This window comes from Cydia strobilella, chromosome Z (genome assembly GCF_947568885.1).
Source record: "Cydia strobilella chromosome Z, ilCydStro3.1, whole genome shotgun sequence".
NCBI classification, from domain to species: domain Eukaryota; kingdom Metazoa; phylum Arthropoda; class Insecta; order Lepidoptera; family Tortricidae; genus Cydia; species Cydia strobilella.
The window spans coordinates 25815701-25843286 of record NC_086068.1 but is presented as its reverse complement, the minus strand read 5'-3'; the positions used below and the strand labels follow the sequence as shown (position 1 = coordinate 25843286).

The following is a 27586-nucleotide window of genomic DNA, read 5'->3' as shown; positions in this document are numbered from 1 at the left end:
CTGTTACCTGTCCCCGCTTTTTAGCCTTCTGCTTTCGGGCCCTCTTTGGACTAGGTTTCGAAGCCATAGTTTTATTTTGAAGGTCACTTATGATAAGATCTTGCGCCGCAATTTTCTTCTCGTATTCTTCAACCTTACGCTGCAGGAAAGATGTAACCATCACTTGTGCTTTTAGCTCTTGCAGTTCAAGTTTCAAATTACTGAGGTCCCGTACTTCTTTCCGCAGCTCACGAACTTCTAGGACTAGCGCAGAGCAAACGGAAATGTCTTCATTTTTAGTCAATGGAGAAGGTGGTAGCAACGGGAGGGTTGAGAGAGAGTCCCGGGACATGGTGACACTATCACTTGCCGCGTAGCCATCGATGGAGTCGCGGCCACGAACCGGGATGTGACTATTGTCTCCCCTTGGACGGGCCGATTTACAACAAGGACTCAACCACTCATCCTTCTCTTCCTGCTTCAGGCCATTAAACACCACATCCGGTATTTGAACACAGATTAAGTAATATATTTCTGTGCATTTGGAACACCTCATAAACTTACACGAACTGATTTGTTCACCGCATGCATTGCAGGTATTTGCCATCATTAATTTGTTTATTTATTCTATTAATTACTTAATTAGCAACAAAACAGTAGCTCAGCGTCTACGTAACTTACTTTCTATGCATCTCGCTCGTACTCGCATATTAAATAGTGCAAGCGAGATGTGTAGAAAGTAATTTACGTAAACGTGAGCGAATATGTCAATATCAAAACTGGTGGTAGCCGTATAGGGCTAAACTAGCCGAAATAGTTACGGGAACACATCAAGTGACTCACTTCCTCCATGAAATATTAAGGTATAACCATTGACGAGAAGCTAAGGTTTAGGTACGTCATACGCTCTGACCACAATGGAAAAAGTTAAAAAGCTCTTTTGGGCGGTTCTCCGAGATCACATTCGGTGCATGACTTTGGACCCGATTTTTTTTTACTTTTTAATATGACTTTATTTCCTAAAATCTAGTCTTAATATAAAAAAATTGGTAGTGGAGGCCTCCATTAGAACCCCTTAGTGTTAAATATAGGTACCGGGTGTTTCCTGAAACAGGAGCAATAAATTAAACTGGAGGCTGTACGCCACAAACTGACCAACATTTGTTCAGCAACTTTTTAAAATTATGAAATTTTTAGATTATACCCTTTTTCATACTAATTAAATATTATTTTCAATGTACGCCACCATCTGTGTGTTTGACGTTGCTTGTCACCAAAGAGTAGTATAATATCCCTAACGTTCGACTTGGTTTGACGCGGTTTTCTGATATCTGAACGCACCACAGTGACATACAAGTGTCAAAATGGTAAAAATAACCTAACCTAACCTAATTGTCAAGATTTATGATGATACAAAAAAAAAATATAAATAAATCAATGCCCAATATTAAGTGAAAGATTTATGTATAGTGTATATTCTTTTCACTCTAGTTGTGTCTTCTTAAATTTCTTGCATTATAGAAAAGTTCAAAATGTTATCGATCACGAGATTACCGACACTGTCCACAGCTAAGATTCAATCAAAGTTTCATTTAGACTTTCGTAAAGTAATACTTGAGAAGCAAAGTACGAAGAAGTTCCACGACAACTTAATTCATGTGTGTAAATCTGTAACAGCTTTGCGCCAGATAAATAATAAATCTATACATCTAGTAAGTAATGTTTGCATAATATTTCGTAACAAATTATTTATAATTTTTACTAGCCAAGTGATCTCATTTTTTTATTGATTGTAGCAACAAAAGCAACTACATGCACAAATTAAAGCAACATGCCATTTACTGGAAAGATCACATTTACCTGGATTAAGATCACTGTCTCATAGTGCAATATGTGATACTCGAAGGTTCCATACATCAACTAACAATTTCAACAAGGAGCATGATAAGGTATTAGAGATGTTACTATTGTTCATAGATTGTATTAAACTATTACTATAGATTGCAGTATTCCTATTGTATTGTATGAACTGTACTTTGTTTAAAGGTTCTAATATTCTGGGCGGCATAATACTTGTACATCAATATTAGTGAGATTAATCCTTGTAGCAATATTAAAACTGAAACAAATTGTCTGGAAATTAAGACTTATGACAATATAAATTCTTAATTTAAAGTTTTGGTTGTTTTAGTGTGAATTTTGATTGATGTTTTATGCATACAAGGGTTAAGTATTCATTGATAAATTAACTGCAATATTAAATTATAAACATTGATTTTGATCTGATTATTTTTCATTGATCCTAAAGTAATATGGCCTCCTAGCCTAGTCGGTCGGTAGGGACCCTACCTATTAAGCAGGAGGTCTCGGGTTCGAATCCTGGGAATCCTGGTATATTTGTGTGTTCATCACAAATATATGTTCCTGAGTTATGGAAGTTCACCTTTGTATCTAAAGTGTGTATATAATGTAAATAGCCTTTATTGATGAAGCTTACAGTTACATAGAATATATTAATTTGGTTTTACAACTTTAACTACAACAACTCCTGTGATGTAGGGCTCCTCCATAGCTTTCCATTTATTTCTTTCCATTGCTGTTTGCATCATTTACCTACTTCTCCGATTCTTCTTAAATCATCCGACCATCTAAACTTTTGTGAAACACTCTTTCTTTTATTATATCTAACTTCCACTTATCCAGGTTTTCTCTCATCATGTGGCAAGTATGTATTTATCTATACCATTGTATGTATGTATATCGTCACCTGAAGATAGGTAGGCATGGTGCGAGCTCGTGAAGGCCCTTTGCACCTCTGGGGTGCCTTAGGAGAGCAACAACAACAACAACGACATATTCTCGCCTAGTATCCATAGTACATACAAGCTATGCTTAGTTTGGGGTTAGTTCAATATGTGTAAGATTGTCCCCAAAATATTCATTAATATTTACAATAAAGACTGTACACAATAAAACCCGGCCATGCATATCTGGTATATATTTTTACTAAATGATAAAAGTACAATCAATAAAATGTATGGGCATGTGTGAGTTTTCGCCCAATATTTTCCATCATATCTTTAATTTTTTGTCCAGGGTTTTTTGATTATCTTCACTCGCTTCCTGCTACAAAGCCACAATTGTGTTTATATTTTTACAAGCTGTTTTATTCACAGTAGGATGTCATCTTAGCAAAAACAACTTTTGGAAACTCTTTTCTCTGTCTTGAGGTAGTCAGGAAAAATTTCTACTCCAAACACTGAAAGGCGCTTATGTATGGCCGGCAGTATTTTGTCAAAAAGTTGAATTCACCAAAGTTAAACCACCTCAGAACTATCTCAATCTGAATACAATTAGAAAAATGTTAGCTATTGTGAAAAGATAATTTAATAAGGTATAATTTAGCTTATCTAATTAATAATAATAATAATAAAATGTTTTTAACAGGAGAATTTGGTAGACAAAAATTTTTCGGTACTGTGGAATGGAATATATAACACACAGTCACAGACAACCTAATGTTATAATGTGTTTGTCATTTTATTATGGAGTTTGATATCCACAAATTATAAAAAAGTACTGCTTGAAAATGCAAATTCATTTAAAAGATTTACCATATCATGCATGGCCGGGTTTTATCGTGTACTGTCATTATTAATAAACCGAGGGTAACAATATGAAAAGAAAGAAGATCCTAAAGTAAAATCCTTTCATCCAAGTTTTAGAGACTATATTTTGGTAAACATTGTGGTTTCTACATAATGTTAAGCATTTAGTGAGGTTGAATTATTTTATTTTATTTTATGATCAGATCAGATACAATTATTAGAAGTACCAGTGTAATGAAGTACCAAAATTACCAGGGATGTTACGGAGTTCAGGTTTGGTTAAGTCGGAACTTCCGATTGGTATTACACATCCGATTCGGTTCCGGTTCCGTTACTTTCGATATAATCGGAAGTTATATCGGATGCCAAAGCTTAGCGCGGCGGTGGGACATAAGCCGCGTACATCAAAAATTAACAGGTTTATACCTGTCATTCGCTCATCTCCCCGCTTGCCACGTGCTGCACTAATTAGTTGTTTTGTTTGTGTTGTGTAATGTGTACCTACTGACAGTACTGACCCCGATTCTGGTTACGGTTCCGTTTTCGGTTCCGAATCCGTTTCTGGTTACGTTAAACTAAATTTAAAACATGGGTACCAAAGCGGAAACAGCGCTTTCGGTTCCGATAAAACCACATCCGTTACATCCCTAAAAATTACCAAAATTGTACTTTAAATAAAAATAATATACCTATTGATGCTAAAGGCCAACATGTGCTTGACCTCTACCCTGTGACTGAATTATATGTATTATGTACTAAATACGTCACTATTGTTTTTCCTTTAATTGGTAATAAGGTATCTATTATGTTTATATCAATTTGATATTACACTATTCATTATATATAATATAATCACTAAATTCTTTAAAAACTATAAAAGCTTTGCTTGACAAGCCAATTTTTTAGTCTTGTTTTAAAGGAACTAAGCGTTACCGTTTCTGTGATAGAGACTGGCAGCTGGTTGTATACTACCGAACCAGCAACATAGATCGTCTTTCCGGTTTATTTTATATATTCTAATTTCAGCAGGATAAAGACAAAAAGAAACCTGATGAAGAAAATAATGTACCATCTCTACTGGTGAAAGCAGCGTTTTGGATGCTTACTACAAGTATCCTCGTAATACTCAGTTCTCTTTTGGTTCCTGGAGATAACACCCAGAATGAGGTATTAACATAATTCATATTTTTCTTTCTAATATCAATATAGCTATAGTGGGGGACAATAGAAATGGCAAATCAAATATTAATAATTAACATATATATTTTATAACTATGAGTTCAAAGAGTTTGCAGTAAGTATAAACGGTAATTTGGTTTGTTTACTTAATCCACAATATCTATTGAACTCTACTTTAGTGTATTATTTTTCAGTTTAACTAACAAATGTACTTATCAATGAGATTGCCATTTTTCAGATGGTGCGCTATGTTTCTTGGAATGAATTTGTTTACTCAATGCTTTCAAAAGGCGAAGTAGAAGAGCTCATAGTTAGGCCAGATATTGAAGTAGTCACTATCATCCTACATGAAGGTGCAGTAATCAAGGGGAAAAAGGTTATATTACTTTGCATACTTAACTAAAACTAAATAGTTAGTGTAACTTACGATTTTTATGGTACTAAAATAAAATGGGGCATTTTCGCTTACGCCGCACAGCGTCGCGTCGCGCGGCATTGTATTTATATCGGAGCATCGTTTATAATGGCGTAAGCGGCATCGACAATAAGGTCCCTTTTTATAGAAAATACCACAAATATCTGTAAGTGATTTACAACACCAACAACACCAAAGTGATCCCATAAGTGCTCCATGGACAATGTATTATACATAGCACTTAAAAGCAACATAGAAGTGATGCGTATGTGACGGTTAATACTAAAATCCAAGATTTCAGCTAAAATGCAGTGGGGAAGTAGGTAATGAATTTCCATTCATATTGATTATTGTTTTTTGTTTATAGACTACTCACCGAGTATACCACATGAATGTTGGAGATATTCACAGATTTGAGGAGAAACTACGAGAAATTGAAAACAGTCTGGGTGTTAAAGAAGGTAAGATTAAACTATTGTAACAAGTTACAACCCTAACTGGCATTTATGTATGTATGTATGTAATGTATGTAACTTTATATGCAAAAGCAAGTTTCCACGAAATAGACATAATAGAGTAAAAGATGTAAGTATGTGTATGTGCAAAGTCGAACTTATCCCTAATAGAGATCTTTTCCAGCTAACCATTGAGAAAATGAGAGAGGAACAAACACATTTAATTCAGTTCATTTTAGTTATTCCCACTAGTTACCACCAAGTTGTTACCAGTGGTATCAACCGAGAAATAAATATTCAGTGCATTTTAGTTATTCCCACTAGTTACCACCAAGTTGTTACCAGTGGTATCAACTGAGAAATAAATATTCAGTTCATTTTAGTTATTCCCACTAGTTACCACCAAGTTGTTACCAGTGGTACCAACTGAAAAAAAAAACCGGCCAAGTGCGAGTCGGGCTCGCGTTCCAAGGGTTCCGTACATTACACAATTTAAACAATATATTTTTTATGTGAAATGTCTAATAAACCTGTAGGAGTCGGATCAAAACTAAGTAATTAAGTCCGACTCACGCTTGACTGCACCTTTCTAATAGGTTTTCCTGTGATCTGTAGGTAAAGATCTCTTTTGTATATTTTTTTCAAAATTTTTGACCCAGCAGTTTCGGAGATAAAGGGGGGAATGGTATTTTTTTGCCTATTTTCTTGAATAACTTCTACTGTTTATTTTAAAATTATAAAAAAAAATATTTAAGATTCTCACAATGAGTTCTTTCATATGATATGTGACACGATATAGTTTGAAACACTTTATTTTTTAATTTTGTAATGTTGTCACACGCGTCGGGACGAGTGTGGCAGCATGTACGATCTCCCTCGGTCCAGACGGGACCTCGGGTTATGTCTCGACAGCTCAGGGATGAGAGGACAGTGGGGTGAGTAAAGAAACACTGATTTATATCTCTACAATCTACGGGCTTTTATGCCGATTTATTTATACTAGGATCAAACGGGTATGCTAGAGCCTACGCTAATGCGCACGGGACGGGCTCCCTTATTCGGGATGTTAATGACGGGCGCGAATCCCTAATCTATCCGCGACAACCATACAGGGTTGTGCTGACCCTCGGGACGGTCGGCAGGGCCATGCTTACGGTGTACGGAACGGGATCGGGGTTGTACCGAAGGGATAGAGTGCTAACGCGTAACCACACACTGCGCTGCTATTCCTTCGGGCGGAGTGACGGGATCTCGGGGCAAGGACAGTGTACAAGGGAAAGGTATAGAATCCTCTAGCAAGGTACCCGGGCTGACGCGTGAACCACACACCGCTCAACGTACCGAGGAAGAGGGGGAGGGAGTCTCTAGGGAGCTGACGCGTGAACCACACACCGCTCAGCTAGAGTGCAGTGCCCCTAGCAGCCGATCCGCGACTGCGAAGAACACTCCCGATCGCTTTTTTTTTTTTTTTTTTTTTTTTTTGAACCTGACTTGGGCTCTATTGCAGGGGGGGCAAGTAGAGCGGTAGGACTGTGTGGGGGGATGGTAGCCTGGGGAAAATCCAGGACCCTTCCGCATCACACGAGACGGTTTTTGCTACGCTGGAATACTCCTAAAGAGTTTTCGCTCCAGCGCAGATCGGTTGAGCGGTCTCAACCTGATCTGAGGGTGTAAAGGGAATCGAGCTAATGGGAGTTTTGTCGCTGGTTCGCTACAACCTAGCCTAGCCGAGAAGACTCCAGCAAGAAACTCAGCTAGGCCCGACGACTGTCGGAATGATCCCGATCGCTGCGAGTGCGCGGCGTTATATACGGTTCGGCGCGCGGGTTGCGGGGCGCGGTCGGCGGTGGGGCCGGTTCTGTGTGGCTATGTTGCGGTGCCGCCTTGTATGTGTGCGTGCTGTGGCGCGTCATCACAATTTTCTCATTTACCCCCCAAAAGTGTCTCCCGTGTTTAACATTCATTTGTTTACGTTACATGTCCGTCTTTGGGTCACAAACTTACCTACTAACATATGTATACCAAATTTCAACTTAATTGGTCCAGTAGTTTTGGAGAAAATAGGCTGTGACAGACGGACAGACAGACGCACGAGTGTAATATCCAAGGTTTAAAGCAATAAATATTTTTATTATTATTATTATTTGTATATCATATAAAGTCACGGGTATATACATCCCGGTCATTTGATAGGCGTGCGTGGGGATACAGATCCAACACGTAAAGGCCCTTTGGAGAAGTTTGCTGTTATGTAATACACCTGCTAGAACCCATTCACGGGTACAAATAGATACCCGTAAATCGGTCCCAACAGGCGTAGGGGCTATTATAAACACAGTGGAAAAGAGTGCCGGTTATGGTCTTGAAGTTTGGCTGGTCAAACGATTGGGCTATTGCTGAGAGGTCCGGACACCTGCCATAACAATGTCTATACACGTTATCGAGGCAGGCGGTGACTCGCCGCTGACTAGATGGGCCCCTGAAACTGCCGTCGTGAAGACGACCAGGAGCAACACCGGTGTGAGCGGCTCAGGGGTGTCGAGAGGTGTGCGCCGCTTTCTACCCAGTGGCTGTTAACAGCCACTGTGCCCACTCGCGTCTTATGCATGTTTCACTTCCACCCCTTTAGCATATAGCTCTAGCGACTCCTCTCTGGACAGCCAATGAAGGCAAGCCAGAGCTGAGAGTCCTGCAGGTCCCCTTGGGGTCCACTCCGACCGACGAAGACACGCCGGAGACGGAGACCCTGACCGACTCTCGGGAGCACTCGGGTCCGTGGGGTCGTTACTCCCCAACAGCTCGCCACAAGCTGCCCTGCGGGGTTATTATTATTTTTATTATTTGTCTGTCTTTCCATATCTCGGGACCATGGGGTCCCGGACCTTTGGGAGGCATGCGTGGGGCCGAAGCCAACAGCGCAGAGGCCCTTTAAGACAATTTATTCTAAAAGCAAGGGATACACGTGGCGGATATCATCCCCGAACGCACAATGTGATACATCCGGAGATGGTTCCCGCCAGGTGCAAAGACTATTGCAGTGCAGCACTTTTGTGCTGCGATGGGAACTAAGGTCATGGGCTATTGATTTGAATGTTGGATGGACTGGATAATGGGCTATGGGAGAGACTAGCGGACACCTGCCGTGACAATCAGTCTCAAAATTGTTAAAGACAGTTGGTGACTCGCCAACTCATTTAGTGGACCCTACAACGGCCGCACGCACAGTGCGACAATAGGGAAACACTTCAGAGCGGCTGTGAGGTTGTCGAGAGGTGAGTTTGCGGTAGCCAGTTCCCGGTAAACCGTTCAGCAGGCCGCCGGCGTTATGACATTTTACACTCCAACCTGGAGCATAAGTCCCGCTCTTGCGACTCCACTCTGGCCGGCCAGTCAAGGCAAGCACAGAGGCGAGGGCCAGATGAAAGGGCCCTTAGGAATAGGGGTCCGCGGTGTCGCCACTCACCGTCAGCTCGCCACAAGCTGCCCCCGCGTTATTATTATAAGTGATCCTATAAGGGTTCCGTTTTTTCCTTTTGGTGGTAACTAGTAATAAGTGTTCAATACTTACTAATAAAAATAGGTAGGGTAGGTATTGTTAACCAAGAGTTGAAAGGCACCCATATCCGTCGAGGAAGTTTGGCGCTTGAACGCAGTGAGAGCGCCATTAGTCCGAGACGGAAATGGTGCCTTTCATTCGAGTTAAACACTCTACTTTTCATATCGTATGCGAGGAAACAAAACAAGACAAGGCAATTTTGAAAATCAGTAACTAAAGTACCTAATAGACCTGCGGCCATGATTTTTTTCCTAAGGACTTACTTGCAATCGGAGACTTTTCATGTGTGAAGATAAATAACCCCTAGCGGAAAATATTTAGATTGCAATATTTACGAAAACACACATATTTAAACAAACTGCAGTAATTTTAAAATGATTTGGTTAATTTAGTATCAAAATCAACGGGATTGCCTCCTACTTTTTAATTTTTTACTTTTTAGTTCTAAAACTCCCAACAGTCAATGGCATCCCAGTCATTTAGCCAACATAATAAAAGTATTTAAAGTAATTTAAATATTAAATAACAATTTAATGAATAAAATAAGCAATTTTTATATTATATTTTATTTTATTTTCACGAATATAGTGCTAAATAACTTTAAAAACCCATTTAATATCGTACAAACGTTTAACTGTGGCTGTATAAGATACTGCCTTTGCTCATTTACGCAAGTGTATGGTTTAAAAAAAAAAATTTTGGTGTATTCCTTTTGGTTCCCGCCTTATGATATTGAGTAAATACAATCCAACAAAAGAAATCAAGAATAATTTATTTTAACAATTTACTTACATCTTTTTTGATAAAAAACGATTCAATGCGGGATTAATAAAATTAGAACAATTACCAATTGTTCCAGGCGGAGAAATAAATACACTATTTTTCAATTTTGTTTCCACCCAGTTGCTCGTGGGACGGGGACGAAGAGGAGTACAACAAATTTCTGCACTACAGCAGAAACGTATCACTTTCTGCGCTCTTTTTAGAACAACAACTACCCACTTTCAGAGCATGAGACATAAAAAGTAATGTCGATTAGTGTTTCAGTTCTGTTCTAATACTGATCAAAATTATTTAAACAATTTTACCAGTTCAGGTTTAAAATTAAAGTGAGCAAAAAATTTTGTCTTCGGTAATATTGTCTTCGGTTACCGCGATAGTTACTCATGAAATAAAACTATGAAAACGGATTATATCGCGTATATTGAATTTATAATACATCCCGACGTTTCGAACTCTTTACAGCGTTCGTGGTCAACGGGTGACTGAGGAAAAATTACAAAATGCAAAAATACCCACATACTAAAATAATGAACAATCATAGACTACAAACTTTAAGGCTGGTTGTACATGCAAAATCGGTTCATAAGGCTAGTTATACACTATAATTATTTTTCAAGTAAAGATATATATATATACACGCGATAAAAAACTATGCCGGCTCCAACCCTACACCACGGACCCGAGAAGATTTAATTCCCTTCTAAATTGTAGGAGGGTATCCCAATATGGGACCGGCAACAAACTCGGCGGGACACATCTTTTCAAAACATCAGAATGTCCAGCATCATCCAACACTACGGTCTCACAGTCTATGTCTCGCTTGCTCCTTTATCAGGTGGACTACAGGATCCCAAGCTGGTGGTAGAGAAAAGCCATCTTCCCTATTAAAGTTTGGATATTTCTTAATCTCAATGGCCTCGCGCAGCATTCTGGGTATGTAACGCTTCTCCTTGGCAAGAACCAGAGTTTTATTTAAAGTGAGCAAATTACACATTTACGTTGTAGTTTAGCTAAGGCTTTAACAAAACCAATAACTCCTGTCCCTGACAACAGTGCAAAATTTAAGAGCTATATTTCGTTTTGTACTACTACCAACACCCCGTTTAATTCGTTTTATACTATTACTGGTTTGTAATACTAGCAACCCGCCCCGGCTTCGCACGGTTACACAAAACCTTTACAAATTATACACTAAAATCTTCCTCAAGAATTACTCTATTGATAGGTGAAAACCGCATCAAAATCGTTGCATAGTTTTAAAGATAAGCATACACAGGGAGAGACAGACAGCGGAAAGCGACTTTGTTTTAGTGATAATGCCAAACAGAGAGTATCATCATTTCTGAGGGTAAATAAATAAATAATTGTAGGGTAATAGGAATGTTAATTAGACCGCTTCGAGAGTGGGTTTTTAGAGCAGTTTACTGAGGCACTAATCAACATATGATTATTTTTAAAGCACTCTATATAATTATCTACATAGGTATTTTTATTAGTATTGAACAGTAACAAAATATTTTGTTTGTAACTACCTACTGTGAAAAAATTCTCAGTTGTCCAGTTGTGGTAACGATTGAGAAAAAAATGCCATTTGTGTCAGTGGTAACTCTTTCTCAGTTGTTACCACTGGTAACGACTTGGTGGTAACTAATGGGAATAACCCGTTCATTTGGAATATTGTATGTGGTTTTCCATAGTAAAAGGACAGGTGTGACATCAATTAGAATTATTTGTTTAAATTTGAATTTGAATAGCTTTCAAATGTCAATAGAGTAGAATTTATAACGGCCATTGTATGGAACAACATGCGGTAAAGGACCAAGAAGTTGGCAAAGTTGCCACAAGGTAATGGTAATAATTATGTAAATCCAAATATTTTGATCATGGTTTCAGGTGTTCGGGTGATCTATGACAGGAATGGAAGTGTAGCAGGCAAAATAATTGCTAGCATACTTATTGCTGCAGTTATTTTGTCATTTTTGTATTCTACAAGGTCTATGAAAATGAACATGAACCTTGGTGGCTTTGTGAGTGTTTTTGTATTCATTTTGTAATACTTTTACTTATGAAAGTAGTAAATGATTAATACAATATATTTATTATGTATCTTAGAATCAGCTTGGTCGCGCTAAATTCACATTAGTGAACTCCATGACTGGACAAGGCAAAGGAGTAAAGTTTGAAGATGTAGCTGGCCTTAAAGAAGCAAAAGTTGAAATTATGGAGTTTGTGGACTACCTTAAAAGGCCAGAGCACTATAAAAATTTGGGTGCCAAGGTACTTATATAATAAAGTAATAACTAATCATATCCATTGCTATATTTATAGATTTTTGAGTATTTTTTTTAAATGTTTACATTAAAAATATACTCATACATCCAATATAATAAGTACGGTACTGAAACAAATTCCATAAATTGTACCAATTTAATTCCAGGTACCAAAAGGTGCTCTATTACTCGGGCCCCCCGGTTGCGGCAAGACGTTACTGGCGAAAGCAGTGGCCACAGAAGCTAATGTACCTTTCCTGTCTATGAATGGTTCTGAATTCATAGAGATGATAGGGGGTCTAGGAGCTGCAAGAGTCAGGTATCTTTATTAAAAGCCATATTTAAAGTCTTGATATGGTAATAAAGGAACAACAATTTTGTATGTGCACATGTATATCTGAATGATGAATGAATATAGATACACTTCAAGTTACTGATAAGTTTGTTAATTAATGATAACTTTGTTTTCCGCTTACTGCTCCTACACTAGCTACTTTAGATTAGAAATTATTTAATTAAGGTAGGGCACTCATGGTCTATTAACACATTGCTTATTATTACATCATTTTTGTATATGACTGATTGTTGCCTAAAAAAAAAAAAAACTACATGTGTACTTGCTTGAATTGAATATCATGTTACATTCATAATTTCATACTTCATCTTCTATACCAGTTAGTCAGTTCAGTTTTTATCTTAGTGATATTCCGAGTTCGCCATGTTTTCCAATTTTCAACAGCATTAACTGCTTCAGTGATTAGGTCAAGGTTAGCAATATTCCCAATCGCCGAACGTGTTAACGTAATTACGATTATAGACGGTTTGGTGCAATCGGCCTTTAGCTGTTGAGTGAGATGCTGAGTTGATTTATACCTGTCATCTCAGTCTGGTGACCAACCACAGAAATATATCAAAATAGAAGGAAAGAGCTCAGCAATTTGTAGGGAGACCGAGCGTGTAACATTTTGCGTAGGTACTTTGACGTCACGAGCGTAATTTAGTGATGAGAAACATAAGCCGCGCGAAAACGATTCAAAAGCATCGATTCACAGATCTATTAGGACACGGCATCGATTCTAAAATATCGATAAGAACGTACAGAGGAAATGATAATTATTTCCGACAGAGGAAATGATAATTATTTTTGACAGAGGAAATGAGAAAGCTCAGAATTTTAAATTGAAATAGTACATTTCGATGCTAGTGCGGAAAGTATGTCATTACTTCGCGAGTACCGAGATATCATTTGAAGAATGACAGTTCCGCACGTGTATCGAACGACGTTTTTTAATACAGTTTCGAAGAAATAATAAAAACAACAACTAAGGAATAAAAACAATATCGAATGTTGCCTTTGGAAACTTAAAACATACTTGCAGTAAGAAAAAACGCCTTTTCTTTGACAGGCAGCTAGCTAGCTATTCCTACCTCTACCTTCCATAGCTATTGCGTTCCATTCAGACAACTTATTAAGAACGGTTTTTCAATATCCAATATTAAAAAATTAAACGTGCTATAATGATGAAGAGGTAAGTAATAAAATATGAAATATGTATATTTTTTTACAAAAAAAAGAAGAACAACAAGTAAGGAATAAAAACAATATCGAATGTTTTGGAAACTTAGCTTGCAGTAAGAAAAACCCGTCTTCTTTGACAGGTGTTACGGCAGCTATTCCTCAACCTTCCATAGCTAATCCGTTCCATTCAGACAACTTATTAAGAACGGTTTTTCAATATTCAATATTAAAAAAATAAACGTGCTATAATGATGAAAAGAAGTAATAAAATATGAAATATGTATATTTTTCGTATTCTTACATTAACAATAGGTTTTTATGTTGATTACGAGTTACGACGTTTAAAGGAAACTAATATTAACACTCATCAATAAGTAGTAGTGAATTGGAACAAGTATAAATTTAAAAATAAATAAAAAGCTAGCTCGCGAAAACCAACTTACCGCACGCTAAACAGCTACGTAAAGTAGCACGTTTTGAGCAACTGCATTAAAAATATATATATTGATGTTGTGACATTAATAATATAAGAACGTAATTATCATTTCGTCTGTTTTCAAAATCGATTTTAATAATCGAGTAAGAAAATCGCAGTGTACAGCACTATTCTTACTTTTGACAGAAAATATGAGAAATCGACCTTGAACGTGACTCGACAGTTTGAATAGCTTATTTTTCGCTGGTTTTGAACGCACGCCAAGTCTGGCTCCTTAAATTTAAGCCGCAATGGAAAGCTAGCGTTGGCACACAACCGCCCGCTATTGTTTTGATGAAAATAATAAAATAAATAGTTTTTTAATTAATAACAGATATTTAAGGACAAATTGTACTTACCGATGAAGGGAAATACCTCCATTAACAGCTCCAACTTTATTGGTAGTGTTCGAACAGGTGTACTTCCTTTTTGGCGAAATTTATTTCGCCAAATTTCACTTGGCAACCAACTTTTCGCCAAAGTTTCATTTGGCAAACCAATCGTTGGCATAACCTTACTTCGCAACCATTTCATTTTCCAACCCCATACTTGCGAAATGAAAATGACGTACTAGGTTGGGTTAGGTTAGGTTGGATTACTAAAAATATGGGATAAATAGTTTGGGAACTGAAAGTTTGTCAAGTAATTTTCGCCGAAACATCAGTAAACCGTTTGAACAGTTAATTATTGCGCAACAAACCATTTTGTTTTTTAAACCTGACGTCGCAAGCAGACCGCGGTCGGGAGCAGACTGAAGTTCGCGGCCAACAACTGTGACACCGTGTCATTGTTTCGCCACGCGAGGTACATACACTCTTTCCTTCTATCTTGATATAACTCTGTGTGACCAACTAATAATATCACGTACCTATCACGATACCGACTGCATTTTCAGAGACCTGTTTAAAGAGGCCGCGTCTCGTGCGCCTTGCATAGTGTACATAGACGAGATGGACGCCGTGGGGCGCGCGCGTTCGTCATCGGGCGCGTCGTTCGGGCCCGGCGGCGGCGAGGGCGAACAGACGCTCAACCAGCTGCTGGTCGAGATGGACGGCATGAAGAGTCGCGAGGGCGTCGTCGTACTCGCCTCCACTAACAGAGCTGATGTGCTCGATAAGGTAGCGACTGATCACAAGAGACAATCCTTCTGCAATAATTTTATTTCACACTCCAGGTTGGCAATAATTTTATCCAACTTGTTGACTTCACAGTCAGTCAAATTTTTAGACCAACTTAACCAATCAGCCAACTTTTTTTTAATAACTGCCAAATTTTTGTTTGCCATACTACAGTTCCTTGCACTTAGATTTTTATTTTTTAAGAACTACCTATACTTATAGCGGAAGCCGCTCGTCCCCAATTTCAAAGGAATACCGCAAATCGATGTACAGGTTAGCCGTTTGGCACACGCATACTAGAGGTCGAGGTTTCTAAAAAAATTTCGCTGGGGGGGGGGAGTGGTAAAACATTTTTTTTTGTATGGAAAAAAAAATATTTTTTTCCAAAACCTATCGAGTGTGGTATCATACAAAAGGGATTTTTGAGGCGATTCTAAAAATATATCACATCATTACATTTCGGGCATTTTATTTAAATTAAAACAAAAAGAATTTGCGATACATACCAAGTTTGGGCTCCTCCAGACACGATATGCCTGATTTTTTTTTACAATATACCACAAATGATACGTGATATCCTCATGTCTAACCCCAAGAAAGCAATTTTGAAAATAATATCATTAACAATTTTTTTTTAAATTTTTCAATTTTACAAAGTGACAGTTCTACTTCAATACCTATTTCACGAGACTTATGGAACTATACTGCAGATACGGTACATATTAATCATAAAATGATACGTAATATCCATATATCCAACGGGAAATACCTTTTTAACCCTTTAACTGCGCCTTTTCATCAGTTGGTATAATTTGTTTAGTTATTGACACAAAATATCAAGGTTGTATCCTCCAGCTACGATATACCTTGCTGATTTTTTTTGTACAATATACCACAAATGATACGTAATATCTTGATATCGAACCCCAAGAAAGCAATTTTGAAAATAATATCATTAACAATTTTTTTTGGCCTCTAGTATGTGTGTGCCAAACGGCTAACCTGTACATCGATTTGCGGTATTTTTATACGAACGGGGTAGACTATTATATTAATGTCATTATATTCATCACTCACAAAACTTCAGGATTTATCCACCACCAACCACCAAATATTTATCAGACGCATAGGCAACGAATCAACGATAGCACAAACAAAAATTTTAGACTCCACCCAGCTGCCACAATATATTTATGTACGAGTTCACAGCGACCGTGGCCGGTGCGCAATTTATTAAGGTTATCCATGTCCGCCTCGGCAGTTCGAACCCATCTATTTTATTTTAATTAAATAGAACAACAAAGAAAGAGATGAAACACATGTTAAACTTTCAGGCTTTACTCCGTCCTGGCCGCTTCGACCGTCACATCCTGATTGACTTACCGACATTGATAGAACGTGAAGAAATATTTGAGAGGCATCTCAAGCACATCGTCCTGGAGGACTTACCGAGTCATTATGCCAAACGGTACACCTGTGTATATGCTGTGTATATAAGTAATGTAATATGTATAGTTGTTCATAGCACTCGGACATCTTAAGTCTATATATTTCTCTCTTAGGTTTTTTATCAACAGTGGGTCAAAATAAATGGCATCAAGACAACGCGTACCGCACTTAATTCTATTATCCCTGCATATTATCCGTTTTGATACATAGGTATACTTACAACCAATTAAATAATGTTAGCCATTTAAAGAGTCCAATGTAGTTTTCTTGAATAACTTGTAGGTGTATTTAAAAGTTATAATTTACGTATTTTTTCTAAAACGATCTCAATACATTTGATATTTATATTTTTAATTGGTCTTATGGTACATATACTATATATATATCAATTTCTATAGAAAATGAAAATGTTTATTTGCGTAACAAATAAATTACAATTACAATATAATGACTGGAATTTCCTAGTACCCACCAGGTTTACAATACCTGTTTCCGAAATAAACCACATATTTGCAAATTTTATTGCATAGTATATAATGACAATTGTGTGTGTGTGTGTGTGTGTGTGTGTGTGTCTGTGTAAGAGATTGTTGGATAATTGTTTTTTTTTTAAACATATAGCGTGCGTGTCCTTGTAGTAAAGCTTCTGTTTCATCAGAGTTTAGATTTTTTAGCCACTGTATAAGGTATTTTCTACAATCAAAAAATGTCATAGGGTATATATTTGTTTTCGTGTTAACTTTATTGCACAGATAAGCGGAATGGTATGAGAATGACGGGTTTGTAGTTAAGTGTCTTGTGTAGCTTCAGTAGTATATGCAAAATATAAAGTTTTCTCATGGTTAGTAAGTCGCAGATACCATAGAGTTCCTTTGTAGAGTATCTGTAGTGCTTAAAATACATAACCTTTAACAAACACCTCTGTCCTCTCTCAACTTCTAGAAATTTAGTTTTCGTTGCGCCTCCCCAGACAGTTATGCAGTAGTACATGATTGATTGAGCCAATGAAATATAAAGTTGATTTAATATTTGTTTTGAGGTAACCTATCGTAGCGTTTTAAACACCCATATTAGTTCGTATTCTATTATTTATGTTCTCAATATGACGGTGCCAGGATAATCTGGTCTATGTGGATTCCAAGGTATTTGATACAATTTTGTTTTTCAATTAAGTATAGGTCAGTCGCAGACTGTTGTGTTGGGATCACAGTGATGTATTTTAAGGTACATATTATCAGCTGGCTGGTTTCTATCGTATTTAGAGAAGCATATAAAATTAGTTTTAGACGTATTAAGAGTTAGATTTGATGATACTGATATACAGTTATTAGTTTTTTTAGGGTTCCGTACCCAAAGGGTAAAAACGGGACCCTATTACTAAGACACCGCTGTCCGTCTGTCCGTCCGTCTGTCTGTCATCAGGCTGTATCTTATGAACCGTGATAGCTAGACAGTTGAAATTTTCACAGATCATGTATTTCTGTTGCCGCTATAACAACAAATACTAAAAACAGAATAATATAAATATTTAAATGGGGCTCCCATACAACATACGTGATTTTTTGCTGTTTTTTTCCGTAATGGTACGGAACCCTTCGTGCGCGAGTCCGACTCGCACTTGGCCGGTTTTTTAAATATATTAATTAAACATATTTTATCCGATTTGCAAGAACGAAATGATTCCATAAGTGCTCCGTAAACAAAGTTTTGTATGGAGCACTAAAATGAATAATTAGTGTAGGTATTACTTCGAAATAAAAATGAGGACACCATTTGGTTTGTGCAGATTAGCATACCTGACGCCAGGTTTCAGCGGGGCGGACATAGCCAACGTGTGTAACGAGGCCGCGCTACACGCCGCCCGCCACAAGCAGAACATCGTGCGCGCTTCAGACTTGGAATACGCGGTCGAACGGGTTGTTGGTGCGTTACCTACACTCAATAATATATCTAGCCGAAGGCTACAATACTAAATAACTGTTTTGGATGTTATCAGATCTTCTAGTTTTCTGTTGAAAATCGCAGGATATTATTGATGAAGTTTACAAATGAACAAGTTTGGGAACAAATCAAATTATTTTATTAAATATTATGATTTGTTTTTTTTTTTATATATTTGAAGTTTACAAATATTTTTTATGGTTGCTTACTCGAAAGGTGCCAAACTATTATCTAGTTTCAGTCTAAATTAGCATACTTAAATGATTTATCTCATCTATTAATTTGTAAATAATAACGTAAAGCGTGCAAGATATTTTTTAAATAAAAAAGTAGGTACCTACCTAGTCATACCCACGGCTGTGCGCGAACTCACGACCGCCGCTGCGACTTGGAATGAACATTAAAAATCGTTAATTGACCGTTAGGTAACCGTTCATACCTGTAATTCCGAGCGAACATCTGCCATAACGCGGTTTGCGCACCAACGAACTGGCCCACTTCGTAGTAAGGCCCCGTAAGGCCCGTCTTAACGAAGCACCTAATATACCTACATATAAAATCAGTGAGTACGACTGTCACATTTTAATTTAGTTAACTACTTACCTTACTTACCTATTTTGGTGATTTAATCAATATATCGTTTATTTGCAGATAAAAACATAGTACAATGCATGCAAATACATTTATATTAAACATTACACCACCGGTAATGCCAAAATTAATTAAACAAATAAAAAAAAAACCATTACAGTTAAAAATATAGTAAAAAATTAAATTACATATATGTATATTAAATGTCAGTTAATTCGTGAATTGCCAATAAAATTAAAAAAATAAGTAAAAACAGAAGCAATACAGGGGAGAACACATAATCAGAGTTAATATATATATTTCAAATATTTATTTAATCTAAAGCTCTAGCAAAATATTCTTTGATGGATAGGGCTTACTAATAAAATATTGTTTCAGTTTTCTTTCAAATGTTTTTAGATCTGGGCATTCCTTTATATCTTTATCTATGTAATTTATTATACACCCTCACTGCGGTGTTGTTTAAACTTGTCAAAATATCTAAAATTACTTTTAATTACTAAGGGTTCATCCATTAATTACGTCACACGAATTTCAAGATTGTTTGACCCCTCCCTCCCTCCTTGTCACACTTGGTCACATTTCGCAAAGCACTCCCCCGCTAGTGTGACGCTGTGACGTCACATTTCTTTAATGAAATCGGCAAATCGAAGTATTATTATTATATTTTATCAAAATATTTTTGAAAAAAGAAATTTATGTAATTTTATAACTCACAACTGATTAGAAAAGAAAATTAAACGATTAAAAACGATTATCATCCCAAAAAACATGTACAGCGAATAAAATAATTTAAATAAGTTAAAGTGACGTCACAAATTTTTGTGACTCCCCCCTCCCCCTTGTCACAACATGTTACAATTTCTTGGAACCCCCCCCTCCCCCTTCCTAAACGCGTGATGTAATTAATGGATACCCCTAACATGCAAAACTGGGATAACTCGGGGCACTTATACTAAAGTGACGAAGCAAAATATTTTATCGACAATTAAATATATCGATATTACTGTCAACATCTAAATGTGCTATTTTCAACCAAAAGGGTACCTACTTATTGTCGGTTGCCAATAAGGCGCTATTTCCATATAGCTTCAATTCGAAATCAACCTTATCGACAAGCGACAATGTGGTACCTTTTGGTTGAAAACGTCACAAATGTTCTACAAAATAAATATATTTATACAAAATCGCTTCGTATACTGCTTCTTCAATTCTAAAAAGGTGTTTTTCGAAGATTTTTAATTCAGTTCAATATTTCCACATTGCCACTAAATGTTTTATTCTAATCATATTATATCGCTGTTTATTATTTTTTAAACATTACTCTATCTTCATTTCGATAAATGAAGATGGAGTAATGTTTAAAAAAATTAAGTGCGTAGCAATACTAAAACTACATAAAAAGTGAAATTTACCTAAGTCATAAAAATACCATTAGGTACCATTTCGAGCCAAACCTTATTTATTTTGTAAAATATGCCTGAAAGGAGTTCTTTATCAAAACTATTTTGACAATATAATGACTAATGGGCGGCTGACGGATGCAAAATATATATCGACATCTTTTTTATCGATATCAAATCCCTAGAATGTGCCCCGAGTTATCACAGGTTTGCAACATGTCATCCTTATTTCTGAAATTACTGCGAACATTCTGTCTGGCTGTTTTGTATTGGTCTTTATTTTTAAGAACATGTAGGCATATATTATAGAGTAAAGGTAAAGAGAAATAGCTGTTAAGGCGGTTCCCTGAGCCAGAAAGCGAAAAATCTCCTTATATGATCATGTTTTTCTCAGAGCCGTTGATATTCGTAGACGTGGAAAAAATATATGTAGTTCTTGACTATATTATCTTTAACACCATAGCTTCCGATACACGAATTATGACACCTCGCTCGATACAATTAATTCCCAAAGTAACCTCTAACTCGGACTTTTAATCCTACTTTACTCGGTTATTTATTATGTGATACTATAAACAAAAAAAGAAGAAAAAACAATCTTAACAAATAGTAATTTCATAGCTTTAGAATTTCGATATTGTAAGGTAACGTTTTTAAAATAAATAAAAACCGACAAAATTTGATCTAAATTGACACTTGGCGCGTATGTTCTTTCCCGTTCTTTCTTGCGAAATGTGACAATGACAGCGGCAAACCGATGGAACGGCCTTAAGATTTTATGCTCTACAAATAATTTTTTTCGTATTTTCTTTTCATATTTAATTCGACCTGTATATTGTTTAAATCTGAGGGCCTACCGCGAAAAACGCAATTTCCTTATCTGCCTCTCTATCGCTGGAATATGCAATGTACCTATATATATATTTCATTACCTAATTATATTTTAAGGTGGTACCGAGAAAAGGAATCACTCGATGTCTCCGGGTGAAAAGAAAATAGTGGCATACCACGAGTCAGGGCATGCGCTGGTGGGCTGGCTGTTGGAGCACACTGACGCCCTCCTCAAAGTGACTATCGTGCCTCGCACCAACATGGCCTTAGGCTTTGCGCAGTACACCACATCGGATCAGAAGCTGTATTCTAAGGAGGAGGTACTTAACCTTTTAAACGCTTTATGTCATAAACAAAAACGTCACTGTCAACAAAAACGTAACGGGCGCAAGCACAGAACTAGGATGACAAAGAACAACTGTCAGGCTTTAAAAGTGCGACCAAAAATGAAATGCAAGTGTGTGCGTAAATTGTCTATGTGAGATCAAAACTAGTGATGTCAAGTTACAACATATTAATAATCTATCGTGACTGCTTCATCGACTACTCTTTCAATGTTTCTTTTTTATTAAAATAAAATGAATGAATTGAATCCTAAACGAAGCGAAGAATTCTATAATAGAATCCCGAGAGTAACGAGGGATTCTAAAGTAGAATGCTGAGCGTAGTGAGGGATTCAAGTGTGTTACGCCCAAGATGGAAATAATTTTGCTACCATGTGACACATACTGCTTTTCACATCACCTATGAGGTAATTATGACGTTTAAAAATATTATTTAAGCTAAAATAATAATGTGCAATTTTTTTTTTAAATAGTGTTCTAGAACAGAAAAGTGTTACTTTGATGAAAACCCCTTTTTCACATCACCAATTCGAAAAAGGGGTTTTTCTTCCCTGCTAGGAGGGATCAAAGTGGCACTTTTCTTCCCTGCTTCCTAGCAGGGATCAAAGTAACACTTTTCTGTTCTAGGACACTATTTTTACATTTTTTGTACATTATTTTTTTAGCTTAAATAATATTTTTAAAAATCATAATTACCTCATAGGTTATGTGAAAAGCAGTATGTGTCACATGGTAGCAAAATTATTTTCATCTTGGACGTAACACACTTGAATCCCTCACTATGCTCAGGATTCTACACTTTAGAATCCCTCGTTACTCTTGGGATTATTATAATATAATCCCAAGAGTAACGAGGGATTCTATAATGAATCCTTCGCTTCGTTCAGGATTCAATTTACGCCCTCGCCGTAAATATGTCATTTTGCTCCCTTGTGACACAATCTACTATTTCGAATTGGTGATGTGAAAAGATATATATTATGTAACTCCGTATAAGATAAGTAGTTTAATGAAAAAAAAAGCAAGCAAGCGTTGATAATAGCCGTAACATACTACCGCACCGCACCGTTACAGCTTTAAAGCAGGTTTCTCGTCGTATGCTTGTGTGTGGTGCAACGTCGTTAACACAAACACATGCTAACAGTAGGCGCAAAGAGTTGACTTACCACAGAAAATATTAATTTCGCCACAGAATAAATAATAGTGCTACCGTACAGAAAGGAAACCTCCTACAAAACCGAAGTTTGACAGCGGTTCAGGGTCGAATCACGATGTCCCTTTCTAATATATGGCACTATCCCTTTCGGCTATGTAGGGTTGTCAAAATTCAGATCATTACCTTATCTGTGACCACTGTGTGCACGACCGTGCACGCAAAGGGACGTCAAGTTGTGCCAACCCTAATAATTGCTCGGAGCAATGCTGAGCCGAACAGAGCCGAGTTTTCCCGAAGCTAGGAGTTTCGCACCCCTGATTTCGCGCCTTTTTCTACTGACAAGTTGGATTGGGTGTGTATACGCTGTGTGCAAATATACGCTGTCTTGTGTTTCCTTGTGTTGGCGCCGTTGGCGGCAAAGTCGTGGAAAAGTGGCTAAAATGTATGTATGTACCTACTGTGTTGGAAAGTGAAGTTTAAATTTAGCGCTAAACATGTGCACCTTCAAAAAGGTATTATAAGAATCGTTATTATTTTAACTCAGTTATAAAGGCTAACATCTTAATGATGTGAAAAAAATAGTTAAATATATATTGTACCTATTATACCGACAAGTTATCGATACAGTCATATGAACATTTTGTCAAGCCCTAGCGTATAGTAACAGTTTAAGTTTTTACACAAAATATTCCAAATAATTGACTAATATGATAAAATATTAGCACACAACTGAAGAAAAACTTATAATTAATTGTATAAACCGGCTTTTTACACTTTTTATGCAGTTAATTTGACAGAATATCGTTAAGAAAACTGCTCGGAATATCATAATTACCTGTGAAATGAATGTTTGCCTGGGTTATTTCGCCCTGTGATACTACAATCCGGCACACTACACGACACCATCTTCACTACATTACTTTATTGTACGTTTTCTTCCTGATTTCTTTTTATTTTCAAGATTAGAAAATACGGCAATGCGCTCCGGGTCGAGTTGGGCCGCCTATCACTTAAAAATGGTTACGTTTTCTCATTTGTAGTCTGACTATTTCGCACTCATGGGATGTTCATATACGTGATGGCTACCCTTTCCCACACTTCAGCTGTCTTTATGCGTAAGCATAAATTTTAGGTCTGTGGGCGCAAGCAAGCGAATGTAAACTTTACTTGAAAGTGTCTATTAAGGTTACTTTGAAAGCGTCCGCCATAACCCATATAGTGGTCCATGGCGCAGTGGGCACGACTAGTAACGACCACTTTAGGGGTTCTTGGCGTTTAAAGGGTTACGAGCTTTCACGTTCTAACTCGAAAGGGTACCTAACTGTAGGCCGAGCACAATATTGACGCGACAGTATCTCGCCGCGAGATAGACTACCCGTCTTTTACTAACTGTATGAATTAAAGGAGGACGGGTAGTCTATGTCGCGGCGAGACACTCTCGCGCCAATCATGTGCTAGCCCGGCTGGGCATGTTAACCGTGGTTATAAAATCATTTTAATCAAATAAACCAACTTCGGAATATGCCCAACTTATTTACCGTATTGTAAAAGACTACAAATACTACGTGCCTTGGCTTATCTCAAATGTTATGACTTGATACTATCTAAGTTCAAAACATGTTGTACAATGCATGTGCTCGAAAAGTGCGTTTCCTACGGAGCCATATCATGCGGAAAGTACTACTTTTCCGCACTAGTCCCCTTTTGTTGTTGCTGCAATGCACACAGCGTGCAGCTAACCACTAAAAACTAATTTTTCGTGTTTAAGTAAAAAAATTTTTGTTAATTTAATTTAGTACTTAAGTTTTGTTCTGACTGCAATGTACCTACTTATACTTTACACTAAAATTGTGTGTTTTGCAGCATCCAAATAAACGTTTTATCTATCTATCTATCTATCTACTAGTGCTTTTTGTTTAATGTTTATGTCGAAAGTTTAAAGGGCCATATGTACTGTAAAACGTTGTACGATACACGTGCGAATAGGTAATTTGCAACTCGTGTCGATTTAAAACACTCCTTTTAATAATTAAACTTATTTGCCATGATATGTTTTTTTATTTACTCGCACAATGCATAGTAAAACATTGTATGATACACGTGCGTAAAGATGATTTCCGACGAGTGGAATTCGAGTTGCATAAATAGCTATTTTAATACAGTTGCTTAAACAGTGGTAATTAACGTGTCTGGTTAGCTTTCACTAAGTTCGTTTTTGCAAACTAGTGCTTTTTACTTTTTCTATTTATTTCTGACTGCAATATTATTGTGAATCTGACTGCAAGAAATGGACTACCATTACAGCATAATACAACAATAAAGTCACGCGTGTGTTTATCAAGTTATTATCGTTTATGGAGGTAGATAAAGCCCATGCGAGAGAAATGTAGATATAGCGGCAGCAGCGCAACTTCTTTCTCATGTATTTTATTATTCTTCATAAAAATAAAATCTGACAAAGCGAAATGTGAAAAACTACCTGGTGTAGTGAAAATTCTTTCCTGTTTGTATTTAGATGCCCAAATGACAGAGATTCATAGATGTTATAATCTAGAAATGTGTCTAAGAAGTATCGGGCCCCGAGCTATATTACAATAAAATACACAATATAAATAGATATTTTGAAATTATAATACACAACACAGCAACAATCTTTTTTTTAAAATTATGCTTGCCTACAGTTAAAGTTTATTCATACCAGCGACCCGCCCCGGCTTCGCACTGGTTACACAAAACCTTACCAAATTATATACCAAAACCTTCCTCAATAATCACTCTATTGATAAGTATGTTTTGTTAATTTAACCTAGATTTATCACAATAATATTTGTTATATTTCTAGCTATTTGATCGCATGTGCATGGCGCTCGGAGGCAGAGCCGCAGAAGCCATCACCTTCAACTCAATCACCAGCGGTGCACAAAATGATCTCGAAAAAGTCACCAAGATAGCTTATGCTCAGGTACGGCTAAAGCTCGTTAATACATATCCGTTAAACGATATTATTATAACATATAATAATAACGTCCAACTTCACGCTTACTAATTTAGTACAACAAAAAATTCTTAAAAGTGAAATGGTCCTAATATACCAATTGCAGCCTACTAACCTACATTAATGTATACTCCAGGTTCGCATTTATGGGATGTCTTCAACGGTCGGACTGGTGTCCTTCCCCGACATGAAAGGGAGAGGCAAGAGCCCCTTTAGCAAAACGCTGAAGAATCTTATAGATCTGGAAGCAAGGAAACTGGTAGGCCAAGCGTATTACAGGACTGAAGAGATTATCAGAACTAACCAGGATAAATTGAAAGCCGTAAGTTGTCGGAATAGTTGTTTGAGTCAGTCAGCACACTTACTTTATGATGGAATAAGCTGACCTTGCCAAATATTCATCCGAAGATATACTATCAACATTAGGCGACTCAGAAATATGTCTGGCGACTCTGGCGCAGCTTGTTTGTTAAACTATCATCTGTTTACAGTTGGCCGAATCGCTACTTGTCAAGGAGACGCTGAACTTCCAAGAGGTCCAAGCAATACTGGGACCTCCACCTTTTAAAGGGAAAAAGTTCATCGAGCCGGTCGAGTTTGAAACGAACCTAAGAAGTTTAGAAGCTGCGGCAACGGCCGAGGAAAGCTCAAACATCGGAGCGCCGTCTGCGAAGCCGGAACAGGGTCCACAACAGCATAATACGTAGAATTCCTTATGAAGTGTGAAGTGCTAGTCTGATACACAATAATAATAAATGTATTATCTTTACATCAATGCCTATTCTCTCATTATTTTTAACTATGATGATGAAATGATACATTATTATGAATTACTCTGCGCTCTTGCGAAAGTATGGTACCTTTAGGTACTTTGATCTTATGGCCAAGCTCAGCTCGGAAAGGATGCGCTATTCTTATGAGTGACCGGTTAAATACTTACAAGATACGATACATTTACACCACACCTGCATAATATAATCTTCCAGTGGGGCTATTTGACTCGAATATGTCCTTGTCCAACGATTACTATGCTATTGAATGTTTTTGGTTAGATACCATACATCCTCACTTGAAGGTAATAAGCTAATAAGTTATGATGTAGTTCATTATTATTTTCTTTCGTATTTTGCCATTTCAGTCAGTCTCGGTACAAGAAGTACCGAGGTTGACAAAAGTAGCATGACAAATACGAACATTTCCGAGAAAATACGATGGAAAACAATTATGCACTACCTTTGAGTGAGGATGTATGGTATCTAACGTATGTGTTGAATATGTTATTACTAATAACACAGGAGTCCGGGGTATTTAGGTACGCATCATAATCCGTGTCTGACGAAGGAATTCACGCAACTTGTCCAACTGTTCACGCATGATGTTTTCTATCCTCATACGCAACGGCTGGCCTTGTGTGAAACGATATAAATGTCCATTTCATTAAAGGAAACTTGTTTATTAACAGTAAAGAGGGTAAGACACACAGGGCAAACACCGATCCTTGACATGGTTTTAGATAGCT

The 27586-nt window shown here is 37.1% G+C and overlaps 2 protein-coding genes across 3 annotated transcripts in view; one reads left to right on the top strand and one right to left on the bottom strand.

The window, feature by feature from the left end:
- The window catches only part of LOC134754210 (dual specificity calcium/calmodulin-dependent 3',5'-cyclic nucleotide phosphodiesterase 1C-like), a 166409-nt gene that overhangs the window by 13123 nt on the left and 125700 nt on the right, over window positions 1-27586 (bottom strand). The gene's annotated exons all lie outside the window — the stretch shown is intronic.
- On the top strand, window positions 1341-26842 carry LOC134754216 (paraplegin). 2 transcript variants are annotated; one of them, XM_063690385.1, is made up of 15 exons: window positions 1341-1691; window positions 1776-1928; window positions 4614-4754; window positions 5005-5142; window positions 5549-5642; window positions 11869-12002; window positions 12088-12252; window positions 12413-12564; window positions 15135-15357; window positions 16692-16825; window positions 18593-18729; window positions 21690-21892; window positions 25915-26034; window positions 26204-26389; window positions 26559-26842. In XM_063690385.1, exons 1-15 carry the CDS (start codon window positions 1512-1514, stop codon window positions 26772-26774), a joined length of 2376 nt encoding a protein of 791 aa, XP_063546455.1. In that variant the 5' UTR covers window positions 1341-1511; the 3' UTR covers window positions 26775-26842. The 2 variants fall into 2 exon arrangements, with proteins under 2 accessions (XP_063546455.1, XP_063546456.1); XM_063690386.1 differs by having other exon boundaries at window positions 1342-1691; window positions 4617-4754.

Excerpts from the sequence above, each read along its gene's own strand:
- LOC134754216 (XM_063690385.1), top strand. The coding sequence starts at position 1,512 with ATGTTATCGATCACGAGATTACCGACACTGTCCACAGCTAAGATTCAA. Across the intron at positions 15,358-16,691 it reads GAGCTGATGTGCTCGATAAG|GCTTTACTCCGTCCTGGCCG; the intron begins GTAGCGACTGAT and ends TTAAACTTTCAG. Across the intron at positions 18,730-21,689 it reads CGCGGTCGAACGGGTTGTTG|GTGGTACCGAGAAAAGGAAT; the intron begins GTGCGTTACCTA and ends TTATATTTTAAG.